Genomic DNA, 25942 nt, shown 5'->3' with positions numbered 1-25942 from the left:
CTGTCTCCCACGCTCACGAACCTTTCCTGACAGTTGATTGTGTCGCTGGCCCAGTGGGGGACAGCTGTGGCAGGAGGTTGTGCGCGCATAGCGCGGGAGGACGGGGCGTCTCAGCAGAGCCAGGGCCTGCCCTGTGGAGACTTTGAACACCAGACACCTTGCACTGGGTGCAGGGGAGCTGCGCAGCGAGGGAGCCCTGGGGTGCTGGGCAGTACGGTGCTGAACCCTGTCCCGGCTGGCGCTTGCCCCGGGCCCGTGGCAGCTTCGTTCCTAGGCTCCTTGATCCTGGTGGTGGTAGACGGGCTGGTCACTGTGAGTGGGTCTGTGCCTGGCTGCAGGGGGCATGCACTCCTGGCCAGTCCCATTGGAAGGGGCGTTTTGGTGCTGGGGGCTGGTGGAATGATCGGAGGGTGGGGCCGAATTCTCTAGTTCAGCCAAAGGAGTTTCATGATGGTAATGTTCTGGGACTCGATCGATAAATCCCCAGGCCTGTGTTTAGAGACGAGGCAGGGAAAGCAACCATCAGGCACTGATGGAGTGTAATGCTCTGGGTGGGGTATTTTCCCGTATTAATTTACTTGCCTTAATGGCTGCAGGGGACTGCTGGGAATCCAAAGTTTCAGGCTTTGGAGTAGCTGGTGTCCCTGGAGTCCCAGGCTGAGCTCTCCGCCAGGCTCCCTCACTTTCCCCGCCCTGTACCAGCAAGGACGCAAGGCCTTTGATTGCTGTATTCCACTGTGGGGGGCAGAGGCCGGGGCTCGGCTCCGTCTGTGCAGCTCCCCGCCCGAGGGGGCCCCTTCGGCCCCACACACCAGAGACCTGGTGCTCCAACCCCTGTGGCCAGTCATGAGCCACCAGTTCTTAGCCTTGCAGGAGCTGGCCAGGGGGCTGGGACGGAGTCACACTCAGCTGGCATTACACAGTGGTCAGCTACTGACATTCCAGCACAAGGACTGTGCCTGGTGCAGGCTGGTGTCCAGGGTTTTGCTGTGTGGGTCAAGACCTTATAAACCAAAGCCCTGTCTGCTCTACCTGGGGCTGGAAGATCCTGGCAGCACCTTTTGGGAGGAGCAGGGCTTTTCCTTGATCAGAATATCCCCACTCGTGCAGCCTGCTGGCGGCAGCTGCTTGCTGTGCTCCACCCCAGAGGTGGCTGCATTTCAGCAGTGCTGCGTGTGTAGAGATTGTGAAGGGCTTCAGCCTGAGAAGTGTCATATACCTGTGATAGGTGGTTACTCCCTGTGAGATGAGCCCTGAGCGAGGTGTGAGGGGGGGCGCCCCATACTCTATGGGGCGTGGCCCATTGGAGGGGCAAGAGGGCTAGCTGCAGGGGGATGGGCCAGCTCCTAGGTGGGTGTCTGTACTCCCCCTCACTGGCCCCCCCGGGGTCTGCTGGATGGGAGTTTGTTCTCCACTCCCTGGCCCCGGGGCTGTCCCCAGGGCGGGGGCTCTGCAGGGCGACACCTGCCGGGCTGCCCTGTCCCCTCGGGAAGGCTGGCTCACATCTAGCTCAGGCCAGCAGTGAAGTGTGGGCCATGGTTGTAGCCTGGGAACTCAGCCCTGCCCTGGTGGTGGCAGCTGCCATGATCTGTGCTTGCAAATGGCTGGTGTGTGAGGGGAGAGGGTGCTGCGTGCAGGGGATGTGTCCAGCTCCTCCTGGGGGATCCGGAGCTGGAATAGCAGGGGGCTGCAGGGCAGGACCTGGACAGAGCTGGCTTTGCTCTGCCTGGCAGGGTGCAGCAGAACAGAGGTCAGGGGGCTGGCAGGACTCCATTGGATGAGGGGATCCCCTGCTGTTGGGGGCAGCCCCCTCAGGTCTGGCTGTGAGCGGGAGCAGCCCCCTGGGAACGAGTGCCACCCAGGATTCCCTGGGCTTGAAGACACAGTCTGCACCAGACAACAGGGTCAGATTTTGTAATCCGCCTCCTGACCTGTGGCCCCAGTGAGTCCGAGCCTGGGGGCCTGCCTGCCTCGGGGGGCCGCTGTTGTGCTCTGGAGCCCTGTGTCTTGGGCTCTCCGTTCCCCGCCCAGCAGTGCCAGAGAGGTGCTGCTCGCTGGCTGGCGGAGCCGGGCCCCGTGTGCAGTGAGTTTGGTGGATCTCAGCTCAATTCCTACCAGATCACAAGAACCCCGTGTCTGAGGCTGCTGCTCGCTGGCAAGGCCAAGGAGACCCCACAAGAGCAGGGCCCTTCTGGGACAGGGCTAGGGAGCGGTGGAGATTCGCAGAGGCATTCGCTTCCCAGGGCTGTTACACCCTGGCCTTGGGATTGGAAACAGGCGGGAGTCCCCCCAGCCACCCTCGGTGCCTCTGATTTCCCACCTGACGTGTTCCATTGGGCCTGCCCTGGGCCGGCGCATGCGACAGGCCCCTGCCAGCTGCTGCCTGTCTCACAGCCCAAGACCCTGCCTGCAGCATGGGGCCTGGGTGCCACTTGGGCTGCTCAGTAGCCATAAGCCCCCCGCACTGCCGAGCGGCTCAGAGATCCTTCTCCCCTCCCCCGCACACCCAGAACACACGGGGCAGAGCCAGTTTGTGGAGGCACCTGGGGGACAGCAGACAGAAATAGGATCAGGACCCCAGAGATGTGGGGATTCAGGGTGAAGGGGCCCTGCTGGGCTGCACCCCGTAAATGCAAGAAGGGGCCCCAACGCCTCAGGAGGGAGGGAATGGACCTGCCCCTCCCCAGCTGCATCCCAGCCTTCCCTCTCCAGCCAGCACCTATTTAATTATTAACTCTGTGGTAACCATAAACAGCTGGGGCTGCTGCAGCCACGTGGACCCGCTGTCGTCAGAGTGGGGCAGGACCACGTGAGCCGCCGGCTGAGTCTTTGGGGGAATCACAGGGATGTCCTCCCTCTGGGTGTCCTGGGGTACCGGCCTTCAAGCGTTCGATGTGCAAACACTCATGCGTGGGCCGTGCACGTCTCTGCGCCCTGTGACTGTCACGCGGGCGCTGGAATATCTGGTGCCCTGCTGGATCTTATAAGGGGGAAAATTGCCCAATTTTGCAGTATTTGAAAATACAACAGCAGCCAAGCTGCGGGTGAGCTCAGGTGTCTGCGTCGGCATCCCCACTTAGCACAAAGAGCATTTAAACACAGGAGGATGAACAGACACACATTTCATTTCAGGCACCATCTGAACGTGTTCGAATACTTATCTGCCTTCCCCTACCCATTGTTGTTACTATGTATGTGTGCTGTGGAAGTGTGTAGCTGTGAAGATCAGGGCCCCAGTGTGCTGGGCATCGCACAGATGCAGAGATAGAGAGAGACAGGCCCTGCCCTAAGAAGCTTGCTAGCTAAATAGGCAACGTAGACAAAGGGTGGGGACAGAGGGGAAACTGAGGCACAGAGCGGGGAAGCAACTTGGCCAGGGTCACCCAGCAGGGCGGTGGCAAAGTCAGGAACAGCAGCCAGATCTCTTGAGCCGCAGGCTAGTGCTTTGTCTGCTGGGCCGTGCTGCATTTCTGTAGCTTTCGGTGCCCAGGCCCGTCGGTTGCTTGGTGCGTGGGCGCTGCAGCAGACCTGATTTACGTGTAACAGCCCTTTTGGTCTGTTGGTGGCAGTGTGTGGTTTTACACACGTGTGCACTTCCACGTGCGCACACACCGGTGCACGCAGAGGCAGCTGGTCTGAGCGGCAGAGCCTTGAGTTGCCTGCAGGGGGCCTGGCGAGCTATAGATCATCCTGATCTATATGCTGTGCACCAGGTAGACGGTGGCTGGCCATGCCCGGCGTGTAGGGAGGGCACAGAAGACCAGGCACAGCCTAGGAGCACGGGCATGCGGGGGCTGCCAGCTTCCCAAAGGGGGGGGACCAGCAGGGTGAGGGCAGGGCCACATGGGTCCCCCCTGCCCTGGCTGAGGTCTGCTGGAAGATGGCATGCTCCAGCCCCTTGCAGGGAGTTCCCCATGCTGACTCTGCTTATTGGCTTGCTCCAGCGCGGGAAGGCTCGGCATGGGGTTTCCCCCACCTGGGGCTCTGTGGGATGGTTACGGGGTGGCTGTGCCAGAGGGGTGGTCCTGGATGGCCCCTAGGAGAGGGGTTAGCCCTGTCGCGGCTGACCTTGGGGCCCTGACCCCATGTGAGGAGTATCACTGGCTTTGTGGGAGTGGGGCTTGTGGCTACGTCTACACTGCCATGAAACCACCATGGCAGCCCCACTGCCCAATCCCTGCGAACTCAAGTCAGCTGGCCTGGCTGGCCACGGGGGGTTAATTGCAGCGCAGCCAGAGACAGGATGGTGAGGATGCATCGAGCACCCCAGCCTGCACCGTGGGCTGAGCCGTGCGTCTCCTGTGGGTACCACAGCAGAGATGTGTTACTTGCCGGGGCAGCGTGTCGGAGCTGCGTCCGCACGCATGGGATCACGTGGTGTTCTGCACCTGCCTCAGGGCGGGGAGGAACATGAGTGGACAGAGAAGTGTGAGGTGCCGCAGCATGCTGGCGCGTGTGTCTGTGTGTGCTCGCATGCGTGTGTGGCACAGGACCGCATACCCACGTGCAGGCCTAGGTGAAGGGGGAAGATATTGTTGGCGGGGGGGCTGAATAAAACATGATAGCTCCTGGGAAAGGTGTAGAGAGGGAGCCTGCCCCACACCCACCGCCCCGTGGTGTAAGTACTGGGGTCCCTCACTGCTGCCTCCCTGCGGAAGAGAAGGGACCCCATTTGCTTCCTACGGGAATGGCACCCGTTACCGTTCCTGGAAGGACACGGCGCCCCGATGCTGCCGCCCCAGCCTCTCGGGGGAGGAGGGACCCTATTGCCCACAGTTCAGAAGGATGGTGGGGTCAGAGGGTTGAGCATGGGGGGTGTTCTGGCCCCAGGCGTGGATCTCCGGCTATGCAGACTCATGTTTCCGGTCCGGAGGGCCTTGGTGTCAGCCCAGCTGGTGGCCCTGACATAACACATGGAGCCGGGTGAAGCTGATAACATCAGGGCGTGTGTGTGCAACAGCAGGATTGTTGGTGTGCGATAGGGGGTTTGTTTGTGCGCGTGCATTCCACTGGAGGGTTGCTGTCTCCTACCACCTGCATTGCACGACGGGGACAACGCTGCAGTGATGGGCGCGCCTGAAGTACCGTAGACAGACAGACAGACAGATGTGTTAACAGCCTCCCGCTGTGCTGGCATCCCCCCTCCATGAAGTAGCAGCAGTACAGATGTGGGGAGCTGGGGGGGGGGGAGAGACTCAGAGCAGTACATGTGACGTTAGCAAAACACATGCTCAACCCCAGGGATGGCATGTTGTCCTGCCCACACCTCACCCGTCTGGGCTGCCAGCTCCGTGGGGCAGGGACCTGGCCTTCTAGACTGTAAACCGCCTGGCTCGGCATGGCCCTGGGCGAGGCTGAGAGCCCGGGATGGGGTCTCATGGTACCACGCGCCAGAATACGGTACTGCACGCAGAGCTCCCATTCGCTGAGCCCCATCCCTGGCGTCATGACCCAGCCGAGCACTGGGGTGGCTGAAAAATTTCCCTTCAAATGTTTGTTTTTGAAACAAAATTGGCTTCTTGACCAAATGGAGATTTTCATGAAAACTCCCATTGCAAAAAAAAAAAAAAAAAGGGGGGGCGGAGGGGGATGTTTGCAAGAAACTGGAAATATTTGGGGTTTTAGAAACTGAAAACCAACTTTATAAAATTTCAAATTGGAAAAAAAGGTGGTTTCTGGTTGCGGAAAGCAGGAAAAGATGCAGTTTTCTGATGAAAAAATCTAAGACAAAAAATGAACTAATAAAAGAATTATAATTTTCTATGGGGGGAAGAACCCACCACCCTTTCCCGGCCAGCTGCGCTTAGTGTGCAGCTGTCTTCACCACACTGACTCGCTCCCCTGCCTCGCCCAGCCCGGCTGCAGGCATGTCACCGCGGGGGCGGGAGTCTCTTATCGCCCCGGAGCAGCAGTTCCCAGGCCTGGGTTGTATCAGTTGGCTGCCGCGCACGGTGCGGGGGTCCTGAGCTCTGTCACCATGGACAGTGGCTTCTCTTTAATATGTGCAGGCAGCTAGACGCATTTAGTTGCTGCATTTCTGTCCCCCGTCCCCGTTCCTCGCTCCCTCTCTCCATTCAGTGCTTGGCCCCGCTCCTGCACAGGGCGCGATGGGAGAGGTGCCCCAGAATACCCCAGCGTAGCCATGCTTGGCAGGTGTGCTGGGTGTGATGGCGGCTTTGTCAGAAACAGGTTTGCTGCGGGGAGGGGTTATATGGTGCAAGGACAAACGAGACCACTGGCCACTTCATGCAGCCGGTGTCCCTGCTTAGTGCAAACACCCAGAGAAATGAGGAGTCATGTTGTGATGTGAGAACCTTAGTTGTCCTTCTTTTTTAGAAGTAAGTTCCTAGCCCTCATGGTTGCAGAGAAGAGCTTGTAATAAAGACCCCTAAATGCTCAGAACCTCAAAGGCAAAGAAAAGACGCAAAACACGTTACTTCTAAAATAATGATTTCTAAGCTAATATTATGATTTTTAGTGTCGGAGTTGATTTTTTTTTAAATGCCCAGGGTCTGGCTGTGTCTGTTTGTTTTCCAGAGCAGCCCGCTATGAATGACTCTTCCATTTAGTTGAGGGGAAAAGAAGAGAGAACAAAAGCCAAGTCTCCAGGAGAGAGCATAGTGTGTGCGTCTCCTCTGGATTATACCACATCTGCCCTGCCTCACAAAATGGCAGCTGCTTCTAACCGTGTAAAACTGCCACGTGCAACCAAACTGACTTGGCTGACACAAAATAGGGTTAGGAAGTGAACGGGGCGGTTCCTTTGGAGACTGCTCTTTCCTAGCGCTGCATCTCTGCAGCCCAGCCGCTCCTGCCCCTCTTGGTGTGTGGAGCGGGACAGAAGCGGAGGCAGCTGCAGGAGCAGGATGGAGAGGGGAAGGGATCAGCATGGTCCACTCATCTGAGCTCCTGCACAGAGCAGGAAATTCAGGTTCATGAGTGGGTCTTCCAGGGACCAACAGCAATGGGTCGGGCCCATGGGCCTGCACAAGGTGGGGAGCCCAAGCTTGCTCTCGGCTTGTCACTCTTGTTATAACCACCTGGCCTAGACATCCCTGCGCCTGGGGGAGTCCGGCTCTGAATTTCACAGCCCAGGCCCCTCCCGTGTTAAAAATCCACAGATTAAAGGGGCTACTCCTCTCCCACCCCGATCCTTCCATCAGCCTTGGCACCAGCTTTGTCCCAGAGCTCCAGGCAGCATGTGCCGGTTAGTATGTGATCAGATTGATTGTTATTTTCTCAAGGCCTTTTCTATTCAATTCCCAAACCACCGCATCTCAGAAAAGCCTCTGAAAGCCCTTACTTTATTTATTTATTTAAATGCGACTGCTCTGGTTTTATAGCAGTTGAGGGGCGCTGGGCGCGAGCCATGAAGCCAGACCCTCCTTTCATGCAGCCCCCTATGCATGGTGTGCCCTCCCTGGGCCCGTACACCAGGCTCCTGCCTTCTCCTCCTGAAGACCCACTTTCCCTGTTTCAGAGTAACAGCCGTGTTAGTCTGTATTCGCAAAAAGAAAAGGAGTACTTGTGGCACCTTAGAGACTAACCCATTTATTTGAGCATCAGCTTTTGTGAGCTACAGCTCACTTTCCCTGTGATTCTAGTTATGCCGGGCCAGCTCCCTGCTCCTCTCCCCTTCGGGCTGGGCAGCAAACTGGTTTTGTACCAATTTAAACAGATACCCTTACGTGGGTGCCACTCCCCGGCCCCGGGGGATGCAGGCTCAGTGGTATGACAGGGCAGCTTATTTCCACCTGGAGGGGAAGCACCTGGCACATCACCGGGGCTACCCGAAACAGAGAATCCTTGGAATTTCCCAGTCTGAGCCCTGGCTGGCCCCGGCCCCGGCCCGAGTTCAGCAGGAGCCGTGGCTCCCAGGCCGGAACCCCGCCAAGTCTGCGTGCGGCTGAAAGCCCGAGCTCCTGGAGGCAGGGGACTTGGGGGAGACCCTCCGCGGGCCTTGAAAGAGAAGCGAGCAAGGAAGGTGCCAGCCCTGCGAGTTGCGCTGCCCCGCGGCTCGGGACTGGTAACCCCCCCCGCGTGCCGGATTTTGGAAAACCCTTGTGATTTTTTTTCGGGGCGGGGGTGCGGGGGTGCGGGGGGTGCGGTAAGCCAGCCGCCTGCCCCGGGGCCGTGCCGCACCCGCCCGGCAGGAGCCCCCCGCTGCGCCCCGGCGGCGAGGGTGCGTCGGGGCGGGTCCGAGCCCGGGGGGGCCCCCGCCCCGGGGCGGGCTCTGCCCTTTGTCTCCCCGTGCGGCGCGGGGGGAGGCGGGGCGGCGGCGGCGTGTGCGGAGCTCGGGGGCGGCTCCATCCCCGCGCCGAGGGCCTGGCGGGCGAGCCGCGCCGCAGCCATTGTTCCGGGGCAGGGTCGTGAACAAAGGAAGGGGCCGCTCGGCGCGGCGCCCCACGCGGCCGGCCCCACTCGCGCCCGCGGCCCCCCGTGGGCAGCCCGGCGGCGGCGGCGCGGGCCCCTGGGCCGCCGATGGGCCCGGGGCCGGGGCGCGCTGCGTGTCTCCCCGGTCCCTCGGCTCGCCCCCGGCGGGAGCCCGGCTCTTCTCCCGGGTAAGTCGGGGCGGGGGGGTGCGGCCTTTGGGGGGCCCGAGCCGGGCAGAAGGGGCCGGGGGCGCCCCCCCCCCCGAACCGGGGAACCCCTCCGCGGCGCGGATCCGCCGCTAGGTCGGCGGGGGGGGGTCCATGTGCCGGGGACCCCCCCGCACGCCCCCACCTGCTCCGTGTTCCTGGGCCCCGGGACCCCCCTCCCCGCCCCCCCCCCATCAGTTCTGCAAAGTTTGGCGGCGGGACAATGGCTGTTGTCTGGGGTTTCTCTGTGCTGAGCCCCCTGCCTGGGCCGGGGGGGGGGGGGCATCCACGGCTCCCTCCCCCGTCTTTGTGTTTCTGGTTTAAATTCGGGAGTGAATTTTAGGGCTCAGGGGAGAGGGACTGACAGCAGCCCCCCGGCCCGGTGTGGGGACAAGGGCTGGCCCGCTCTGCCCCCATCTGCTGTACCCCCGGCTGCTATCCCACGCCCGTACCCCTCCCGGCCCTTTCCTCCTGGCCGGCTGCCCCCTTTGCTACTCCGCTCCCGCGCTCCCTGTGGCTTTGCCAGGGCCCCGCTGTCCCCCCCCCCCTTTGGTAGAGGGCTCCCCCATTCTCCATGTGTGAGCGGGGATGGGGCAGGTGTTGCAATAGGGCAGGCCAGTGTCCACAGGGACTAGACTGAGAACCCCAAACTCATCCCACTAGTGACTTTCAATGAAGTACAATGTGTCAGGGATATAAACCCCGGGTCCAGGATTCGTGCCGTCCACCTGTTGGCCCCAGAGCCATGTTAGTGTAGCAGCCTCCCTTAGAGGGGTTTCACTCTCGGTTCTGAAGCATCCACTGTCCGAGGCAGGATCCCAGACTAGATGGACCAGTGGCTAGATCAGACATGGCAGGAGGCCCAGGCACGACCACCGTACAAATTAATGACAATAAATAGACAAAGCATTGACCTGATGTGGGATGAGGCTTCTGCTGTTCGTGGCCAGGGCTGGAAGGGGTGTGCGGCGACCCACCGGCGGTGTAGGCCAAGCCCCAGAAACTCCGTACTGAGCTGGAAATCCTGCTCTCCGGTTACACTGGAAGCTCTCTGGGGCAGGGACTGTCTTTTTGTTCTATGGCTGTTCAGCAAGTAGGGTTCTGCTCCGGGATGGGGGCTCATTGGTGCTACCATGGTACAAATTATAGTAATCCTACATCTGTTGCTGTGAAATGAACACGCGTGGGAGCGTTAGGCTGGTGGCGTTCTATCCGAGTACCGTTGTGACAGCCCTCGATACGGTTCCGCAGACCCAGGGGGCTCCTTGAACAATCTCGCCCGGGGCACCCCCACGGAGCAGCTGTCGGGGTGGGAAGACCTGCTGCACTATGGCAGGGGAGTGGGACTCCGGGTGAATCCCACTGGGTGCTAGCTGACCCATTCTGGCTAGCGTTGTAACTCTCCAGTGTGGAGCAGATTGTGTAGCATCGCACACATGCTAAGTAGGTGGAGTTGAATGTGAACCCCCGCCCCCCGGCTTGCCAGCTAGCGCGTGTTGGAGCGTTCACTGGACTGTTCGAACACGTTACCTAACGCCTCTAACAGCCTGCCCTCCAACTCTGTATTGATTGTGTTAGCCATAGTGTCTGGGTGCTGGAGTCATGGAGCAGGACCCCGAAGGATGGTTCCTGCTCCAACCACCAGAGAGACCGGCTGGATGCAGACAGACTGGAGAGGAGAAGAAAACGATGGGAAAGGACTGGCCAGCATGCTAAGCAGTGGTCTCAGGCTGGGACAGGCTGTTGGCCAGTTGTCTGGCACAGCTTCAGCTGTAAAGTCCCTGGGGCAGGGATTGTTTGCTCTGTGTCTGTCCAGTGCCCGGCCCGCTGAGGTCGTGGTCCGTGGTCGGGGCCCTGGGGCTGTACCGCAATACGGGTGATGTTGATAGCAGAACACGCCCTTTGGGAAAGCTCCCCGTGAGCGGTGCGGCACGGACAGTCTCTCCTGGCATACCCCCAGTCCAACAATTGGCCCGCGACGGGTAGCAAATGGATGGAGGTTGGAGATGACCCTTCTGGGAGGTGAGCCTGTGTTCCCTGGGATGCCACCTGGGGCTTCCTTCTCACAGTAGCATGTGGAGGCCCCAGCTGAGCAAGGCTCTGTACCTACTCGCAGTGGGCACGTCCACACTGCAGCGTAAGCCCAGGGTTCAAACTCGGCCTCTAACCTAACCCCTCTTCCGCCTAGACGCCAGTTGCACTAACCCAGGCTCGGACCCAGGGCCTCATGGGGGTGGAGAGTCTGACCCTGAGTCAAGCCGGGACCCAGGGTTCAAGCCCTGTTGCTTTGCAGTGCAGACACAGTCCTACTGGACCCATGCTCTGGGAGTTCGCCGAAAGTGTCCCACAATGCCCTGGGCCGACTTCCTTTGTCCTCTGGCAGTGTTCCCGCGCACAAAGGGCCAGAGCAGCCCCGTTTTGGGAGGACACTGGGAAGTCTGGGATATGCAGGGACAAGTCCAACCACCCATAACGCTGGGTAGACGCTGGGGCCTGGTCTCAACAATTCCACACCTGGGGTTACATAGGAGGGGAGCCGCTCACGGCCTAGGTTAACAAAGCCAGGGTCTGCTCCCCCGAGCTCTACTAACCCGGGGCTTGCACTCAGTGTAGACAGACCCAGTAAGAGCAAGAGTCTACCCCGCAGAGCTCCCAGCCTAGACAGACAAAGAGGTGATTATGGGAAACTGAGGCACAGGAGATTAAGTGACTTGCCCAGGGTCCCACGGTAAGTGAGAGTTGCGTGGGGATCTGGCTCCCGAACCTGGTTCATGCTACTTCCCCTGTCAGATTCTTATAAGTTGTCTTCTCGCGCCTTCTACTGGGAGCTGGGATGTTTGTTCCTCTGTCCTGTGTAATAAGTGCCGTCTCTGATACCCGCTCTACCGGGGGACTGTGCCCTGCGTATGGGGCTGAGCCTGGGGCGCTGTAGCTAGTTTTCCAATTTAAAATAGCGAAGCTATTTTATAATCTGCCCCCACTCCGAAGAAACGGGGGTCTTTCTGTGTAGTTGGGGTCGTTCCTGGGAAAAACCTGTTTTAGATTAAGCCCCCATAGCTGCAGTCAGAACCCAGGATGTTGCCCTGTGCAGGTGCCCCCAGGGTGCGGTGGTGGGATTGGGGCCAAAGCCGTTGGGGCCTTGATTTACACACCTGCTTGCACCGGTTTCATTAAAGGTCTGGTTTTAAACTGGCTCAGGTTTGTATGTAGGCAAGGGCTTGGTCTAGAGCCCGGCTAATAACACAGGCAGCCCCCAGAGGCTTCCCTCCAGGGCCCTCTGTGTATTGGGAATTAAAATAATGGGGGTGAGGAGAAATGCAGTGTGGATCCACAGCTTGTGAACCCCAGGGATACGGGTCTGTCGTCTTCCCTTCGGAGTGAGGGAGGCAGGCTGTCTTGTGGGTCAGGCCATGGACTGGGAGATCTGGGTTCAGCCCCTGAGCGTGTGTCCTTGGGGGAGTTGCCCTGCATCTGGTCTGCACCTGTGAGATGGGGATAACATCACAATGACCCAGCTAGGGCGCCTGTGTCACGACTGCACTCTGCTGCACGGAGACACCTGCCTTGCTGTGTGTCATGGGCCCAGTACCGCAGGTAGCTGAAGGAGAGTCCCGGGTCCCTTTGGAGTAGGAAGTCCCGAGTTCTAGTCACTGTTGCTGGGAAATTCTGAATCTCTCCTGTGTGCAGCAATGAAGTGAGAGGTGCCTACAGATCGGTGAAGATCCTTAACTCCCTCGCAGGGAGGTGTGAGGGTTGCTTAATATTTGTGCAGGACTTGGTAGATGGAAAGCTCTACAGATCTATTGGGTGGGGGGGAAACCCACAATATTTGGGTTGACTCATTGCCTATGTCTGCTTGTTGTGACTTGGGCCTGTAGTATCAGTGGGTGTCTCTCTGGGATCCAGAGCGGCAGCTGCCCTGCTCGTTGGACTTGTGGGTTCGTACATTCGGGCTCTCCCTGCTGGGGATACTTTCTTTGCTCTGCCAGCTGTCGCCAGTCAGCATTTGGGGCCTGGGTGGGAAATTTGTAACCTCTTCTGTTTGATCTTTGTTCTCCTCCCTTGCCCTTCCCTGGATCTGTGTCCTCTCCCAATCCAAGCACTTGACAAACCTAGGGTCCTCGGTTCAACAGACCATGGCCTGGAGTGGAGAGAGTAGAGGAGCAAATGACTTCTGGCTGTTTTTTCTAGGTTGTTTGCTCTGTGCGAGTCACTTTGCTGCCTCTCCTGCAGAGCGGGTCAGTTTCATGTGGTTGTCAGCTTTCCTCATTTGATCCCGAGGCTGGTACTTTTGGTGGTTTTCTCAGTCCCAGCTCTTGGAGTCAGGAGATTCGGGGCAAACTTTGGCTTTTGTTACAGTAAATTTCTAGGCCTTGTGGGAATGGAGGACATCCTGAAGCTGTGACCTGAGTGTGACCGTAAAGGCTCAGAAACTAGAAAGCAAATGAAAAGCCCTGCAAATTCATTGTTTTTGAAAGAAATCTCATGATTTTGTGTGGCCTGACTCACAGGTTGGAACTCCTGGGCTGGCGATGCTGGCTTCCCTCGTGTGCACTGGGCAGACTGGTATCGTCCCATGTACGGGTGGGAAAAGTGGCGCACAGAGGTGAAGTGACTTGATTAAGGCCATGCGCTGAATGCCTGGCAGAGGCCAGAATTAAACTCCAAAGTTCTTGGCTTCCGGCCCTGGGCTCAGCTTTATGGACCACGTGTCTGTTTTTCTCTCTGTCAAGGGGCTTGTCATTCCGTCACTCAGGAGAGGGGAGTGTGTGGTGTTGTGCAGGAGATCAGAGTAGCGGATCGTTTAGACCAGGATGTGTCCCTGTTCACCCTCCGAGTTCCCTTCTTTATCCCTGGAATACGGGAGCACCCCCTCGTGGTCAGAAGTCGCTCTGCGGCACCCTGCCTCTCTTTTCCCCCTCTTCACTGGGCACCAGAAAGCCACCTCGTCTCCTCTGGGATCGGGGCTGACCGAAGTTCCCACGTTCTGCACCATATGCAGCCTGGCAGGGCTTCTCCCCAGCGTAACAAGCCCTCGCTGCCATGCCCGGTCTCCATTAAGTAGGTTTGTTTTTCCAGACAAGCACATAACAGACAAAACCCAGTCTTCAGCTCACGCTTTGTCCTGGGGCTTCTCAACCTCCCTCCTGGGATCTCTGGGAATCCTGCTCCACAGAGCCCATGTCATGGAAGTCAGTGTTTATAAGGCCAGTCTATTTGTGAGTCCCTCTGGGAGAGAGAGAGAGATGGGAAAATCCCCGCTGGGCTCTGGGCACCTCTCGGCCGGGGCAGGATGCTCCACAAGTCCCAGCAGCTTCCCCCAGGGCGAGGATCCCACAGCTGGATGCCCAGCCGAAGGAGGGACGGGTCAGTTTTTTAACGCGTATCCCACCTGTTCCTGCCTTTCCGGGGCCAGCTCTTTGGGCCTGCCAGTGCCCTGCACCGGGAACGCTCCCGCGGCTACGGCACGAGCTCCTCATAGTACAGCTGTACTGGACGGGTGTGTCTGCTTTTCCTGACTTTTATGTGCCTCGCTGCGCAGTCGTCGGGTTAAATACACCGTTGGGTTTGCAGAGGTACTTTGCTTCTTTATCATCTATAAAGACGACCTGAAAGCTGGGGGCTTTTCCACCTTAGAAATCCCTGGAACGTCAGGTCCCCCTTCTCCCTGTAGGTCATTCAGACCCATGGAGAGGGGGCTCCCTCCAGGCCGGGCTACGTGAAGGGATTTGCACTGGGGTAACAAACGGACGTAAAACTGATGGCGTGAGTTCCACCAGTGCCAGCCCCGACTGAAACCTGCGTTTTGAACCAGATTGACCCTCACTTGTGTCAATGGAGTGTAAGTCAGGCCTGGTCTGACATTTAAACACGAGATCAACACAGACACATCGCTTAGGGGGTGCGAGCGCTGTTGTGAAGCTGTCCCAACCCCTGGTGCAGAGGCAATGAGGTCGACGGAAGAATTCTTTTGTAGAGCAGACATGGCCTCACTAATTTCCTCTGCTTCCAAGAAATAGCCACTCACCTCCTATTTATCCCTTTAAACTTTCCATCTCTTTAACAAGATCCATGCTCCAAGTCTTGGCCAACGGTAGCCACAAGAACCCTGTTAGACACTCCCCGCCCTTGAACAGTCTCAGAGTTCTCACTCCCTGTTCCACCCTGTGTCTCGCTGAGCCCTCTCCAAACCAGGGTGCTTGGGACAGGGTCCCTTTGACCATTCAGCACCACACGGAGCTATGGAGCTGCCAAAATAATGCTGCTGGGCTCTTACAAACTAGAAAAATGCCCTCGCCAGCAGCCAGTGAGAAAACCTTCTGGGCAGCGGGCAGCTTTCCTCTTCAGGAAAGAGGTTTTTTCCTTTGTGGCAGTGAAGAAAGCCTTCCCTGGGTGATCTGACCCAGCGCTGTCCTCCTGAGTCTGCCACCAGCACATCTCCCCAGAGCATCAAGGCAAGATTAGCAAGACTCCGGCCGAGTTCCCTGCTGCTGTTCTGAGCCCCTGGGGGGCGGCAGCAGGGAAGCTGTCAAGAATTACACTGTGGCTGCTGGGGGACAGCTGGAGCGTTGTCGGGGAGCAGAACCCATAACCCTGAGGCCAGGGAGGTGGCGCGAGGGAGACCTCGTCTTCCCCCCTGTCAGGAGGCTCTGCATAGGGCAGATGAGAGAGCAGGGAGCCTGTGGACTTCATTAGACCCCCACCAGCTGGATACGGACACCCCAGAACAGGTACGAGGATGGCACCTGTCAGTAGCAATCCCAGCATGTTCCTCCTTCCCTGGCAGCTGGGGGGGTTGGGCTTGATCACCAAGGCATTACCCTGGAACTCCCTCTCCTCCCCCTTTGTCTGGTGTATTGGTCTCTGGCTAGCAGGTCTCAGGCCTGCCTGAGTGTGTTAGTGGACTGCACCGTTCAGGACTGGCTGGAAAGGCAGAGAGCCCCTTTGACGGCACTCCTGTCCCTGTTATTTCATTAGTTGTTCCCGTACTTATTTGGTTTCCAGGTCCTGTGGCCCACCCACTTCCTGGATCCCAATAGGACCTCCTCCCAGGGCTGGGCTGGAAACACCAGCCTGCTCGCAAGCCCAGGTGGGGTCCAGGTGGGCACCCTCCAGGCACATGGAGACTGGAGATCCCAGCATACCGTGCTGCACCTTGAGACGAGCAGTTCTTATTTGCAGCAGGGTGGAGTGTTGCATGCTGGGACATGTAGTCTCCAGGAGCCACCTCAAGGACAGCTGCCTTCCTATCGGGGTGAAGCTTCAGCCCCTCGCTGTGAGCTCTCGGTGATTGGATTTGATGGAGCTGTGTCTCTGAGCTCCCCGGTACGCTCCTGCCTACTGCACCGTGATGGGACAGTGCTGGAAGCCCTGAGACTCAGAGCGTTTGGACGAAGCTGCGTGTCGGGGCACAGGGCAGGCTGCAGAATGGGAGGGGACGGACTTCTTAAACAACCCAGCCCTTCCATCTCTAGCAGCGATGTTTGCTCCAGGAGCCCCGGCCCGGGCTCAGCAACACCAAGCGGAATCTGGGGCGCAGAGTTCCGATTCCACTTCCAGGAGCCATGATTACTCGGTGGGGGGGTGTCACGGAGTCCCCGGGCGATGCTCTGGAACTGCTCCCCATGAAGCCAGGCAGGGTCCTGGGGAAGCCAGAGGGTCCTGCACCCCAACTCCGCAGTCAGACGTGACTCTCAGCTAGCCAGTAAAACAGAGGTTTATTAGACGACAGGAACATGGTCTAAAACAGAGCTTGTAGGTGCAGAGAACAGGACCCGTCAGCTGGGTCCATTTTGGGGGGCAGTGAGCCAGACAACCCTGTCTGCACTTCACTCCATGTTCCCAGCCAGCCCCAAACTGAAACTCTCTCCCACCCCTCCTCCTCTGGGCTTTGTCCCTTTCCGGAATGACCCCTGGGGTGTCGCTCCCACGCACAGGATGCTCGGGGGCCACGACCGTGGCTTAGGGACAGAGCGTTAGCCCCATGTATTACTCGGCCGCGGGCATTCGCTCGAAGCTCAGTGCGTGACAATCCCTGAACATCCCTCTCCCCAGGGCCTGGAGAGGACCCACGAACAGCTCCTGCCTGGTGGGTTTTCCCGCTGAGCTAACACCTTTGGGGTGCTGCTGCTCAGACAGCGTCACTTCATTCACAGCACGGGATTGGGATTAATTACTGGTGTTACAGTAGCACCCAGAAGCCTCTCGTGTGCAGACCCTGGCTGCTCCCCAGACACGAAGGCCACTGTCGGAGCAGGTGCATAGAACTTGCGGGATATTCGCGGCAGCTACCAAGCTACCACAGGCTACCCGGACCAGCCGGATACAGAGAAACCAAGCAGTGCCCCTCATGCCGTCCTGGTCCGCACAGCCTTCAGAGCTCCCCTGGGGACGGCCAGCACGGGAGCCCGCGGGACTGCTATTCTTTGCAAGTGCCACTGTAATACCCTGCACGTGCACGGAAGATAACGTGGTCCCTGCCTGGAAGAGTTTACGGTCTCCTGCCACGTCCTCCGATGGGCGTAAGGACCGAATGCAGGAGAAAGGGGCGTGTCACTGGATAGTGGGTCCCTGGGAGCAGACCAGGCTGAGCTCCTGCACTGAGCGCTTCTCCTCAGGCCACGGCTCCCTCAGGTGTGTCCAGCACGGCGGGGCCCTGATCCAGACACGATCCTTTCTGTGCTTCTGCAGACGCAGGCAGCAGCAGCCGGGAACTGCGCTGTTGTTGCAAGGAGAGGGAATGCCACGAGGTGGCCAAATGCTTTTATTTTAGCATCCACCGCTCTGTAGTGAAACTGGGGACCGTACAGTGAAACTGTAGTGAAACTGGGGAACCGTCGCTGTGGGTCTCGGCGCCTAGGGGCTTCAGTGGACCGGGGCTTTCCGAAGAGGAGAGCCATCAGTAAGGATGACGGAGTGATTGGGGCGTGGGGGTCTCTCTCTCCTGCACACACAGAGCTGGGGGTTTAGGAGGCGATGAAGATGCAGGAGTGGAGCAGGTTGGAGACCCGGGCGCTGGCGTGTGGCTCTGTGCGTTGCTTGGCCTCCAGTAACCAGTGTTAAGGGGGTGCTTGGCCAACGGGGTGGGATGGACGCTTGTGGCTGCAGCTGTGTATGATTGGAGCGTGGATAGTTGACCGGGAAATACAGTGGGGAAAATCTTGCCACGAAGATGTTAGTGGTGATATCGTCCAGCAGTGAGAAGTCACTGGAATTTTTTGGGTACAGAGACCTTGGCGGCTTGGCACCATGGCAAATAAACCCGTCAAATTTCCAAAACCCCTGTTTTGGTCCATGAATTTTGGGCTCCGTGCTCCTTTGCTGACCAGCCGCAACCTCAGCGCAGCCCTGGGACAAGGAGACGTCTCGGTTTGGAGCAGCTCCGTCTTTGCGTCGCCCTCTGGTGCCGTTCTCCTTCGGCGTTTGTGGTCAGAGGCGACTGCGGTGCTTGTCAGCGGCTGATCTCACACGTGGGGAGCATGATGGGCCCTGGTCACTCCAGCAGCTCTGACACCCCCCTGCTGCTCCCCGAGGCTTTCACAACCCCGCTGTTTGTTGTTGGGGCAGTGAGGAGGGTTCTTGGGAGCGGCCCCGATAGAGATTGTGGCCCTGGTGGTTCCAGGGGCAGGATGATCCTATGCGGATGGAGGTCGCCCGTCCGTGGGCTGAGCCCATCCCGGTCTGCCTGGCTGCTCCCAGTTCCCATCTGTGCCGCTGGCCCTGCGCCCAGGGGAGGGGGGCTGAGTCACCGGCTTGCGGCATGCAGAGGGAGCCAAGGATGGGAGTGATGGGGTTGGGGAGAATTCCCTCCCCACATCACGCGCCTCCTTGGCTCCAGCTGCTCCGGGGGGAGCCGGCGTGCCAAGCCTGGCGCTGGGCTGGGGGATCGGGTCCCACTGGGGCTGCGGGAATGGCACCGGGCAGAGACTGCTCTGGCATTGACCCCGCGATCCAGGCAAGGCGGCCCAGTGGGGCTGGAATCTCAGACTCCCAACGCTGGCCGGGGCTGGATCCCGCTGGGGCTCGGCCCTGACGGGATGAATTACCTGGGTCTGTCGGACCCGCCGCCCCGGCAGCTGGGCCCTACGCCCCCTGGGGGGCCTCCCCCCTTGGCCTGGGAGAGAGCGTCCCCTCCTGCTGGGCACCTTTCCTGTCCGCTCCGGTGGGGGCAGCTAGGAGAAGCCAGTACCTGCAAACGGGGCCCTGCCTGCGCCTCCCAGCCCAGTGCCAGATCGGTGCCCCCCAGCCTCGCCACAGCAGGGCTGGGGTCAAGAGAAGGTGCTGGGGGCTGAGGCCCAATTGGTGACCTGCTGCCAAGGGCCCTGCTCTCGGAGACAGGGTCTCCCTCGGGGATGGTGTCTTGGAGCGGCTCCTCTCCGAGCAGGGTCAGGCTGGGCCCTAGCTCCGGCTGGCAGGAGTGCAGTGCTGGTGGGGGCAGGGCTGGGTGTATTCTGGGGGGAGGTAGGTATGGGGCTGCCAGCTCTGTGCCGTTTTGATGCCTGCCTGGCCGGCCCCAGGACCAAGCCTTGGGGGTGCTGCGCGAGGCCAGGTTGGCCCTGGCTGAGTGGGCACGAGGCCGGGTTGTTGGTGGAGCTGGCCTGTGGGGTTGCTGACCCGGCCGGGTGGCAGAGGGTGCTGGTATCAGAGTGGGAATGGCCAGAGGGCCCAGCCCAACCCCCCAGCGCCCGTGGCTGGAGGGGGCAGAGGGATCTCTGTGAACGTGAGCCCCTGGGGTCGAATTGGGCCCTGAGAGCTCTCGGGGGGTGTTGGCTGGGCCAGTCCATGTGGGCAAAGCTGTGGCAGCCCCTCACCCAGGTATCGGGTACCAAGGGAAACTGAGCAAAGAGCAAGGACAGGATTTTCATCAGTCGGGGCCAGGGGGTGGTTAAGCGGTTACTGACCCGGTGTCTGGAACCCGCGAGCTCCTGAACCAGACCAACAAACCCTGCATGGACCCCCCAGCCCCTTTGTCCGTCCCAGAACTGCCCTGCCCACCAGAGGAGCCAGCATGGCCCAGGACAGGCAAAGACCCCTCTGAGATAGCGGCGACCCACTGATGCCTACGAATGCCTTGAGCCTCTCTGGGGCGGTGCCAGGTGTTTATAATGGAGCTGGGAGTCTCGGGGCTGGTTTTCCAGGGCTCGTCAGTGCACCCAGCCAGGCCGCAGACCCGCCGGCTCTGGGGCAGGATCCGCCGCGCCTCCCCTCCCAGCTGGTCTGTCTCCCGCCTGCTGCCAGAGAGGGACTGGAGGGGCAGGCGTGCCCCACGCTGCCCTGCATTGCTGACATTCCTGTCGGAGCAGCCAGGGGACAGGGTGGGATCCTGGCCCTTGTGCCTCCCCCCCCGGCCCGTCGGCATTGAATGCACGTGGGGGTGGGGGGCGCTGGTTCTTTGGGACCGGCCAGAGCCTGAGCTTGAGTTGGGCTCTCGGTGACCCTGGTGTGGTGTGGGGAGCCGGGCCTGGCCTGGCCTCTGCGGTTGCTGTGATGCAGGGTCTTTGAGGGGACTGGACAGGGAACTAAAATCCCAACCACTGCCCCCTGCTATCCCCCCCACCCCCCAACTCTGCTGGCGCCCCTCAGTCCCGACCCACAGCCCCCTGCTATTCCCCCCCCCAGCTATGCCGGCACCCCTCAGTCCCGACCCGCAGCCCCCTGCTATCCCCCCCCCAAACACAGCTGGGTCTGTGAGCTCCCAGGCTCCGAGGCCAGCTGAGGAGACCCCGGGGCCATGGGACAGTGTCCTTGGCCCCCGGCGCAGAGTGGGCTCCTTCAGGTCCCTCGGCCCCTCCCAGCCGCACCGCCTGCAGCGGGGGTGGGGGGGCTGTGCCTAGCCTGATGGGCCCGATCCTGCCGGGGCCCAGCTGCAATGCGTGCTGCTCGCTCCGTCACGGGCCGAGCGCTGCGGGCTGCGCATCCCACTGACCTGCTCCCCCCACGCCTCTGTCTCTCCCGCCAGGCTGTTCCTCTAAGTCATTCAAGCTGTACTCGCCAAAGGAGCCCCCAAACGGCAACGCCTTCCCCCCTTTCCACCCGGGCACCATGCTGGATCGAGATGTGGGGTGAGTGGCGGCTGCGCGGGGCACGGAGCGGCGGGGGCCGGTCCCCCTGCATGCGTGGGCCGCCCCGAAGCGGCAGGGCGGGTGTGGTGTGGCCGGGGCTGGGAAGGTTAGAGACATGTGGGCTGAGGTGCCAGGCGGCAGGCAGGGGCGTTAATAGCCCCGAGAAAGGTGGAAGAACGGCATGGAAGACCCAGTGATCCTGGGGGTGTCCTTGACTCCCCTGGGCTCTGGGGGGAGCTGAGGGGGCTCAGCCTCAGGGTGGCGCTGGGGTGGGTTACTCCCCACAGTGCAATGGGGTAGCCACAGGCACCCATGCACCAGCCCCCTCCTGCCTGGCTCCCAGATCCTGGTGTAAAGCAGCTGTGGCCAGGGCAGGTCCGACCCCCCCTTGCCCCCAAACGAGGTCACACACTGTGTTTGGGGTTCATCCTCGGGGTCCATTTGTTTCCCCCCCGACCGGGCACGGGTATTCCTCGCCGTGCTCTGACCAGACGGCTCCCGTGGCACCTGATCACTAGAGGGAACCTCCGTGCCTCCCGCCTGCTCTGTGCTCCAGGCTGGGCTCAGGGGGGCTGGGCTCCCCAGGCCGTGTGTGGGGAGAATCTGACCCAGTTCTGGGGGCAGAGAGACCTGCCAGCCTGGGATGGGGGCAGAGAGCCCCGGGCAGCCTGTCACTCGGGGGGCAGGGAGGGGGTGACAACACAGGCTAGGTCTGAGGCTCCATGGGGATGTGCCCTAACCGCCCGTCGGCGCCTCTCTCCGCAGACCTACCCCCATGTACCCACCGACGTACCTGGAGCCCGGGATAGGGTAAGAGCTTGCGCTCCGGCGGGGGGCGGGGGTCACTGCTCGCGCTCTGGGGGGGCTCACGCCTGGGTGTGGGAGGCAGCAGGAGCCCTGGTGGTGCCGCCCAACCGGGTGCCAAGAGGGGGAGAGGCTGCTTTGGAGCCCCACACCAACCCCTGGGCTAAACGAGCCATGGGGCACCACTCCCCTGCTCGGGGTGAGCAGCCTAGGGTCCTGGGTCCACAGCTCACGCCACCCTGGGGCAGGTCCTGCCCTCCCTGCATGGGAGCACTCAGCGCGGGGGCAGGCGGGGGCTGGGGCGGGGAGTGTGGGGGCAGGCTCGGGGGGGAGTGCGGGGGCGGGCTGGGGCTGGGGGGGCTGGGGTGGGCTGGGGCGGGGGCGGGCTGGGCATGGCCGGGCCCCACTGAGAGGCCCCGCTGTGCTTGCTTGGCAGGAGGCACACGCCGTACGGGAACCAGACCGACTACAGGATATTCGAGCTGAACAAGCGGCTGCAGAACTGGACAGAGGTGTGCGGGCGGGGCGGGGAAGTGGGGGACCTTGGGGCGGGCGGGGGGGTGAGCACCCATGGGTGCTCGTGGGTAGCCTCAGGGTGGAGCATCGCATGCTGGGCCCAATGGCCACACAGCCTGTGTCCACACTGGCGGAGCCCCTGGACCCCTCAGACCTTGTGGGTCTCCAGGGGCCCGAGGGCGTTACCGCTCCCTGTCTCAGCCCAGCCAGGATGGAGGGTCCCAAGTCCCCCGGCGGGGTGGTTTCTCTCCCCTCGCCGTGACGCCACGCCCATCTCCCGCCCCCAGGAATGTGACAATCTCTGGTGGGACGCCTTCACCACGGAGTTCTTTGAGGACGATGCCATGCTAACGATCACCTTCTGCCTGGAGGATGGACCAAAGAGATACAGTGAGTGGCCGGGGGCCCGGCTCCAGGCATGGCCGGGGGCCCGCCCCGATGAAGCTGGGAAAGGGCTGATAGCCGGTCAGTGCGATGCCACGTGCTGTGCGGGCCGGACAGGGGGCCCCAGCTGCCGCGCTGGGTCTGTGCCATGGTTCCGGGCTTGGCCCACAGTTACTCCAGGGCAGAGCTGAGCTGCATGTCAGATCCCGATACCACGGTGATGGGCACCTTCGCAGTCCTGTGGACAGGGGGCGAGGACCCTGCCTGTATGGCCTCAGGGACAGGGAAACAAAGGCAAAGCGGAGCCAGTGGCGGGGAACCCAGGGTGGCTTCCTGCCAGCAGGCGCTCGGCCTCTCACAGCGGCCCTGGGGACGTCTCGTCCTGCAGGCTGCCCGCCCTGCACTTCTCACCTCTGCCCCACGGCTGCCGTGTGAGCTGGGTTCCTCTGTGCCTGGCTCCCGGCCCATCGCACTGGAGGATGGGGTGGCAGGGCGGTAGCTGGGGGTTCCTGGCCTGAACCACAGCCCTGCAGCGAGCTGAGCCGGGGCTCCAGGGAAGCCAGGCGTTGACTCTCTTTCTCCCTCTCTCCCCTCCCTGCTGCAGCCATCGGCCGGACTCTGATTCCCCGTTACTTCCGCAGCATCTTTGAGGGGGGTGCCACGGAGCTGTACTACGTACTCAAGCATCCCAAGGAGTCCTTCCACAACAACTTCGTCTCTCTGGACTGCGACCAGTGCACCATGGTGACCCAGCACGGCAAGCCCATGTTCACGCAGGTAGGGGCGGGCGCCGGGCCTGGCTCCCTCGGGACTCTGCAGGGCTGGAGAGCTCTGGGCTCTGCTCTGGGCTCTGCCGCGGTGCCGGCCCTCAGGAGACGGTTAGCTGCCGGGTACTGCCCAGTGCAAGAGGGTATCTGGGGTTCCTGGCCAGCCTGGGCACCCCCTGCATGGCTGTGCCTGCCCCTAAAGCCCGAGATGCTGGCAGGTCAGAGCGTGTTCGGGCGAAGGGGAGATGGGCGCTGGTGCAAGGGGGCCAGCAGCTGCCAGCTGCGTAGGCTCAGGGCACTGGAGTCTGTCTGGGCCACACGGCTGGCAGCGCGGGAAGCCTGTCTCCTGGCACCGTGGACGAAGAGGCAGGCGGGTGAGGCCGAAGGCGCGGCCATGCATTGCATGCTGGGTGGGAGGCCAGGTGCAGTTTATCCTGCGGGGAGGGGTGGAGGAGGCTCGGCTGGGTCTCGGGGCGTTTGGGGTTGACGTCTCGTCCCCGCCCCAGGTGTGTGTGGAGGGGCGGCTCTACCTGGAGTTCATGTTCGACGACATGATGCGGATAAAGACGTGGCACTTCAGCATCCGGCAGCATCGAGAGCTCATTCCCCGCAGCATCCTCGCCATGCACGTGAGTCCCTGGCTCGGCGCCGATGGCCCCGCGGCTGAGCCCCAAGGCTCCAGCAGGGCTGCAGCCTGGCCCGGGGCAGGAGTCCCTCGGGACAGGACGTGCATCTCTCTCCTACTAGTTCAAACTCTCACATCCACCCCCGGGGCCGGAGCGGTGTGTGCTGCGACGCTGTTTGCTCAGCTGTCTCTTCACCATGCGACTGTCCGGGGGGCTGCAGACCTACAGGGGATGAGCCTCGGCTCCCCTGGGCGCACAGGCGGGGCAGGCCAGAAATCCGGCGGGGTGGGGGCTGGAGCTGTCCAGGTGCCGTTCCCAGCCCGAGCGCAGCTGAGGTGTCCCTGTCCCCCTGCGCTCCTAGGCACAGGACCCCCAGATGCTGGACCAGTTATCCAAGAACATCACCCGCTGCGGGCTCTCCAACTCCACCCTCAACTACCTCCGGGTACGTGTGTGCGGATCGCGGCGGGGGGCGTGGCTCTGTCACCGGGGGCCCCAGACTCTTCCTGCCCGAGGGCTCTGGGGTTATCGCCCTGGGGGGCGGCTCTAGGACTCCAGCCTGGGGAGCCCAGCCCTAGAGATGTAGCTGGAGCTCCTGGCACCGTGGTGGGCAGAGACCTGAGGGCAGGGAGAGGGGGACCTGAAGGGGTGGGGGAGTATTCAGGCAAACATGGCAATGCATATTCAAGAGCTGTGCACGTTGTAGGACATTGTCATGCCCACCAGGACCCCCCAGTGTTTGGTGGCCTGTTATTGCCCCGGGGAGTCCCACCCGCCTGGGGGACAGTCCAGAGCCCAGCCTGCTACCGTGGCACAGCTCCTCTGGAGCCTGGCGCCCACAGGGACCGGGGCAGCCCAGGGGACCTAGGCAGGCAGCCCAGCCCCTGTGGTGGGGGCCGGTGGAGAGGATACGTGGGGCTGGTGCAGATGGGCCTGGGAGAGGCTGGGGCGGGGAGGGGAGGGGTGCTGGGTGTCCTGATGGCTGCGTGCGGCTGTGCCCGGGGTCCCGGGGGGGGCGCTGGCTCGGACGCGGCGGTGGCTGAATCTCTCCTCCCCCCAGCTCTGCGTGATCCTGGAGCCGATGCAGGAGCTGATGTCCCGGCACAAGACCTACAGCCTCAGTCCCCGCGACTGCCTCAAGACCTGCCTGTTCCAGAAGTGGCAGCGGATGGTGGCGCCGCCAGGTGAGACCCCGGGGCCCGTAGCACCTGGCGGTGGGGGGCTGGTGGGGAGACCTGCCCTGGGAGGGGACGGGGGGCTGGTTATGTCTCTGACCACCCAGGACGGGGCTCTCGGCCGCCCCCCCCAGCTGTGAGTGCGTGGTCTGAGGGTGCGTGGCAGGGAGCAGCGTGGGCTGCAGGGGACTGGGTGTCAGGACTCCTGGGTTCCGTTCCCAGCGTGACCGTGGGCACGTCCCTTCCCCTCGGTCTCCCTGCCTGGGCAGTGGGGCTGAAAACCGGGCAAGTGCGGTGGAGAGAAGGGGAGCGGGGGCTGGGCAGGGTCCCTCGGGGTGAGGATGGGGAGCCAGCTCCAGCCCAGCCTGGTTAACAGCCCCCCCCCCCCCGCCCCCCTCTCAGCCGAGCCGGCACGGCAGCAGCCCAGCAAGCGCCGGAAAAGGAAGATGTCGGGGGGCAGCACCATGAGCTCCAGCGGCGGCAACGCGAACAACAGCAGCAGCAAGAAGAAGAGTCCGGCCAGCACCTTCGCCCTGTCCAGTCAGGTACCTGTAAGCATCCCGTTTCCATTTCTCTTCCCCGTCCTGCCGAGCCGCCCCCGGAGCCCTCGCCCAGGCCGGGCCCATAGAGCCCTGTCTCCAGGGGGCTGAATGTGCAGGAACCCTCCATGTCCCGGCCCCCGACGGCCAGTTCCCCTGCATCAGGCCTGAGCTGGGGGGACGCACTGGGGCAGAGCCGGCAGGCCACTGCCCGGGGCCACGTGGGATCCCAGGCTGGGCCCGGGCCAGTCCTGCCGGAGCGCAACAACTCCAGTTTGCATAGAATCATAGAATACCAGGGTTGGAAGGGACCTCTGGAGGCCATCTAGTCCAACCCCCTGCTCAAAGCAGGACCAATCCCCAACTAAATCATCCGAGCCAGGGCTTTCTCAAGCTTGACCTTAAAAACCTCAAAGGAAGGAGATTCCACCACCTCCCTAGGTAACCCATTCCAGTGCTTCACCACCCTCCTAGTGAAAAAGTTTTTCCT

At 61.4% G+C, this 25942-nt stretch overlaps 1 protein-coding gene across 3 annotated transcripts in view; it reads left to right on the top strand.

Annotated features, from left to right (window-relative positions):
* Nucleotides 1-25942, top strand: part of LDB1 (LIM domain binding 1) — a 47498-nt gene that overhangs the window by 15952 nt on the left and 5604 nt on the right. Inside the window, exons 1-10 of one of the 3 annotated variants that reach the window (XM_073354588.2) lie at nt 8470-8561; nt 20539-20641; nt 21407-21451; nt 21882-21957; nt 22249-22351; nt 22950-23122; nt 23619-23741; nt 24100-24183; nt 24799-24922; nt 25316-25464. In XM_073354588.2, coding sequence (XP_073210689.1) covers nt 20622-20641; nt 21407-21451; nt 21882-21957; nt 22249-22351; nt 22950-23122; nt 23619-23741; nt 24100-24183; nt 24799-24922; nt 25316-25464 — 897 coding nt within the window. In that variant the 5' untranslated portion in view covers nt 8470-8561; nt 20539-20621. Of the gene's footprint in view, nt 1-8469; nt 8562-20538; nt 20642-21406; nt 21452-21881; nt 21958-22248; nt 22352-22949; nt 23123-23618; nt 23742-24099; nt 24184-24798; nt 24923-25315; nt 25465-25942 lie in introns of those variants that run through there. The other 2 variants (XM_073354587.2, XM_073354586.2) reach the window with 2 other exon arrangements.

Source organism: Lepidochelys kempii, chromosome 7 (assembly GCF_965140285.1).
Source record: "Lepidochelys kempii isolate rLepKem1 chromosome 7, rLepKem1.hap1, whole genome shotgun sequence".
Lineage (NCBI taxonomy): Eukaryota > Metazoa > Chordata > Testudines > Cheloniidae > Lepidochelys > Lepidochelys kempii.
Note: the sequence above shows the minus strand (reverse complement) of the source record. Positions and strands in the feature narration are given on the sequence as shown.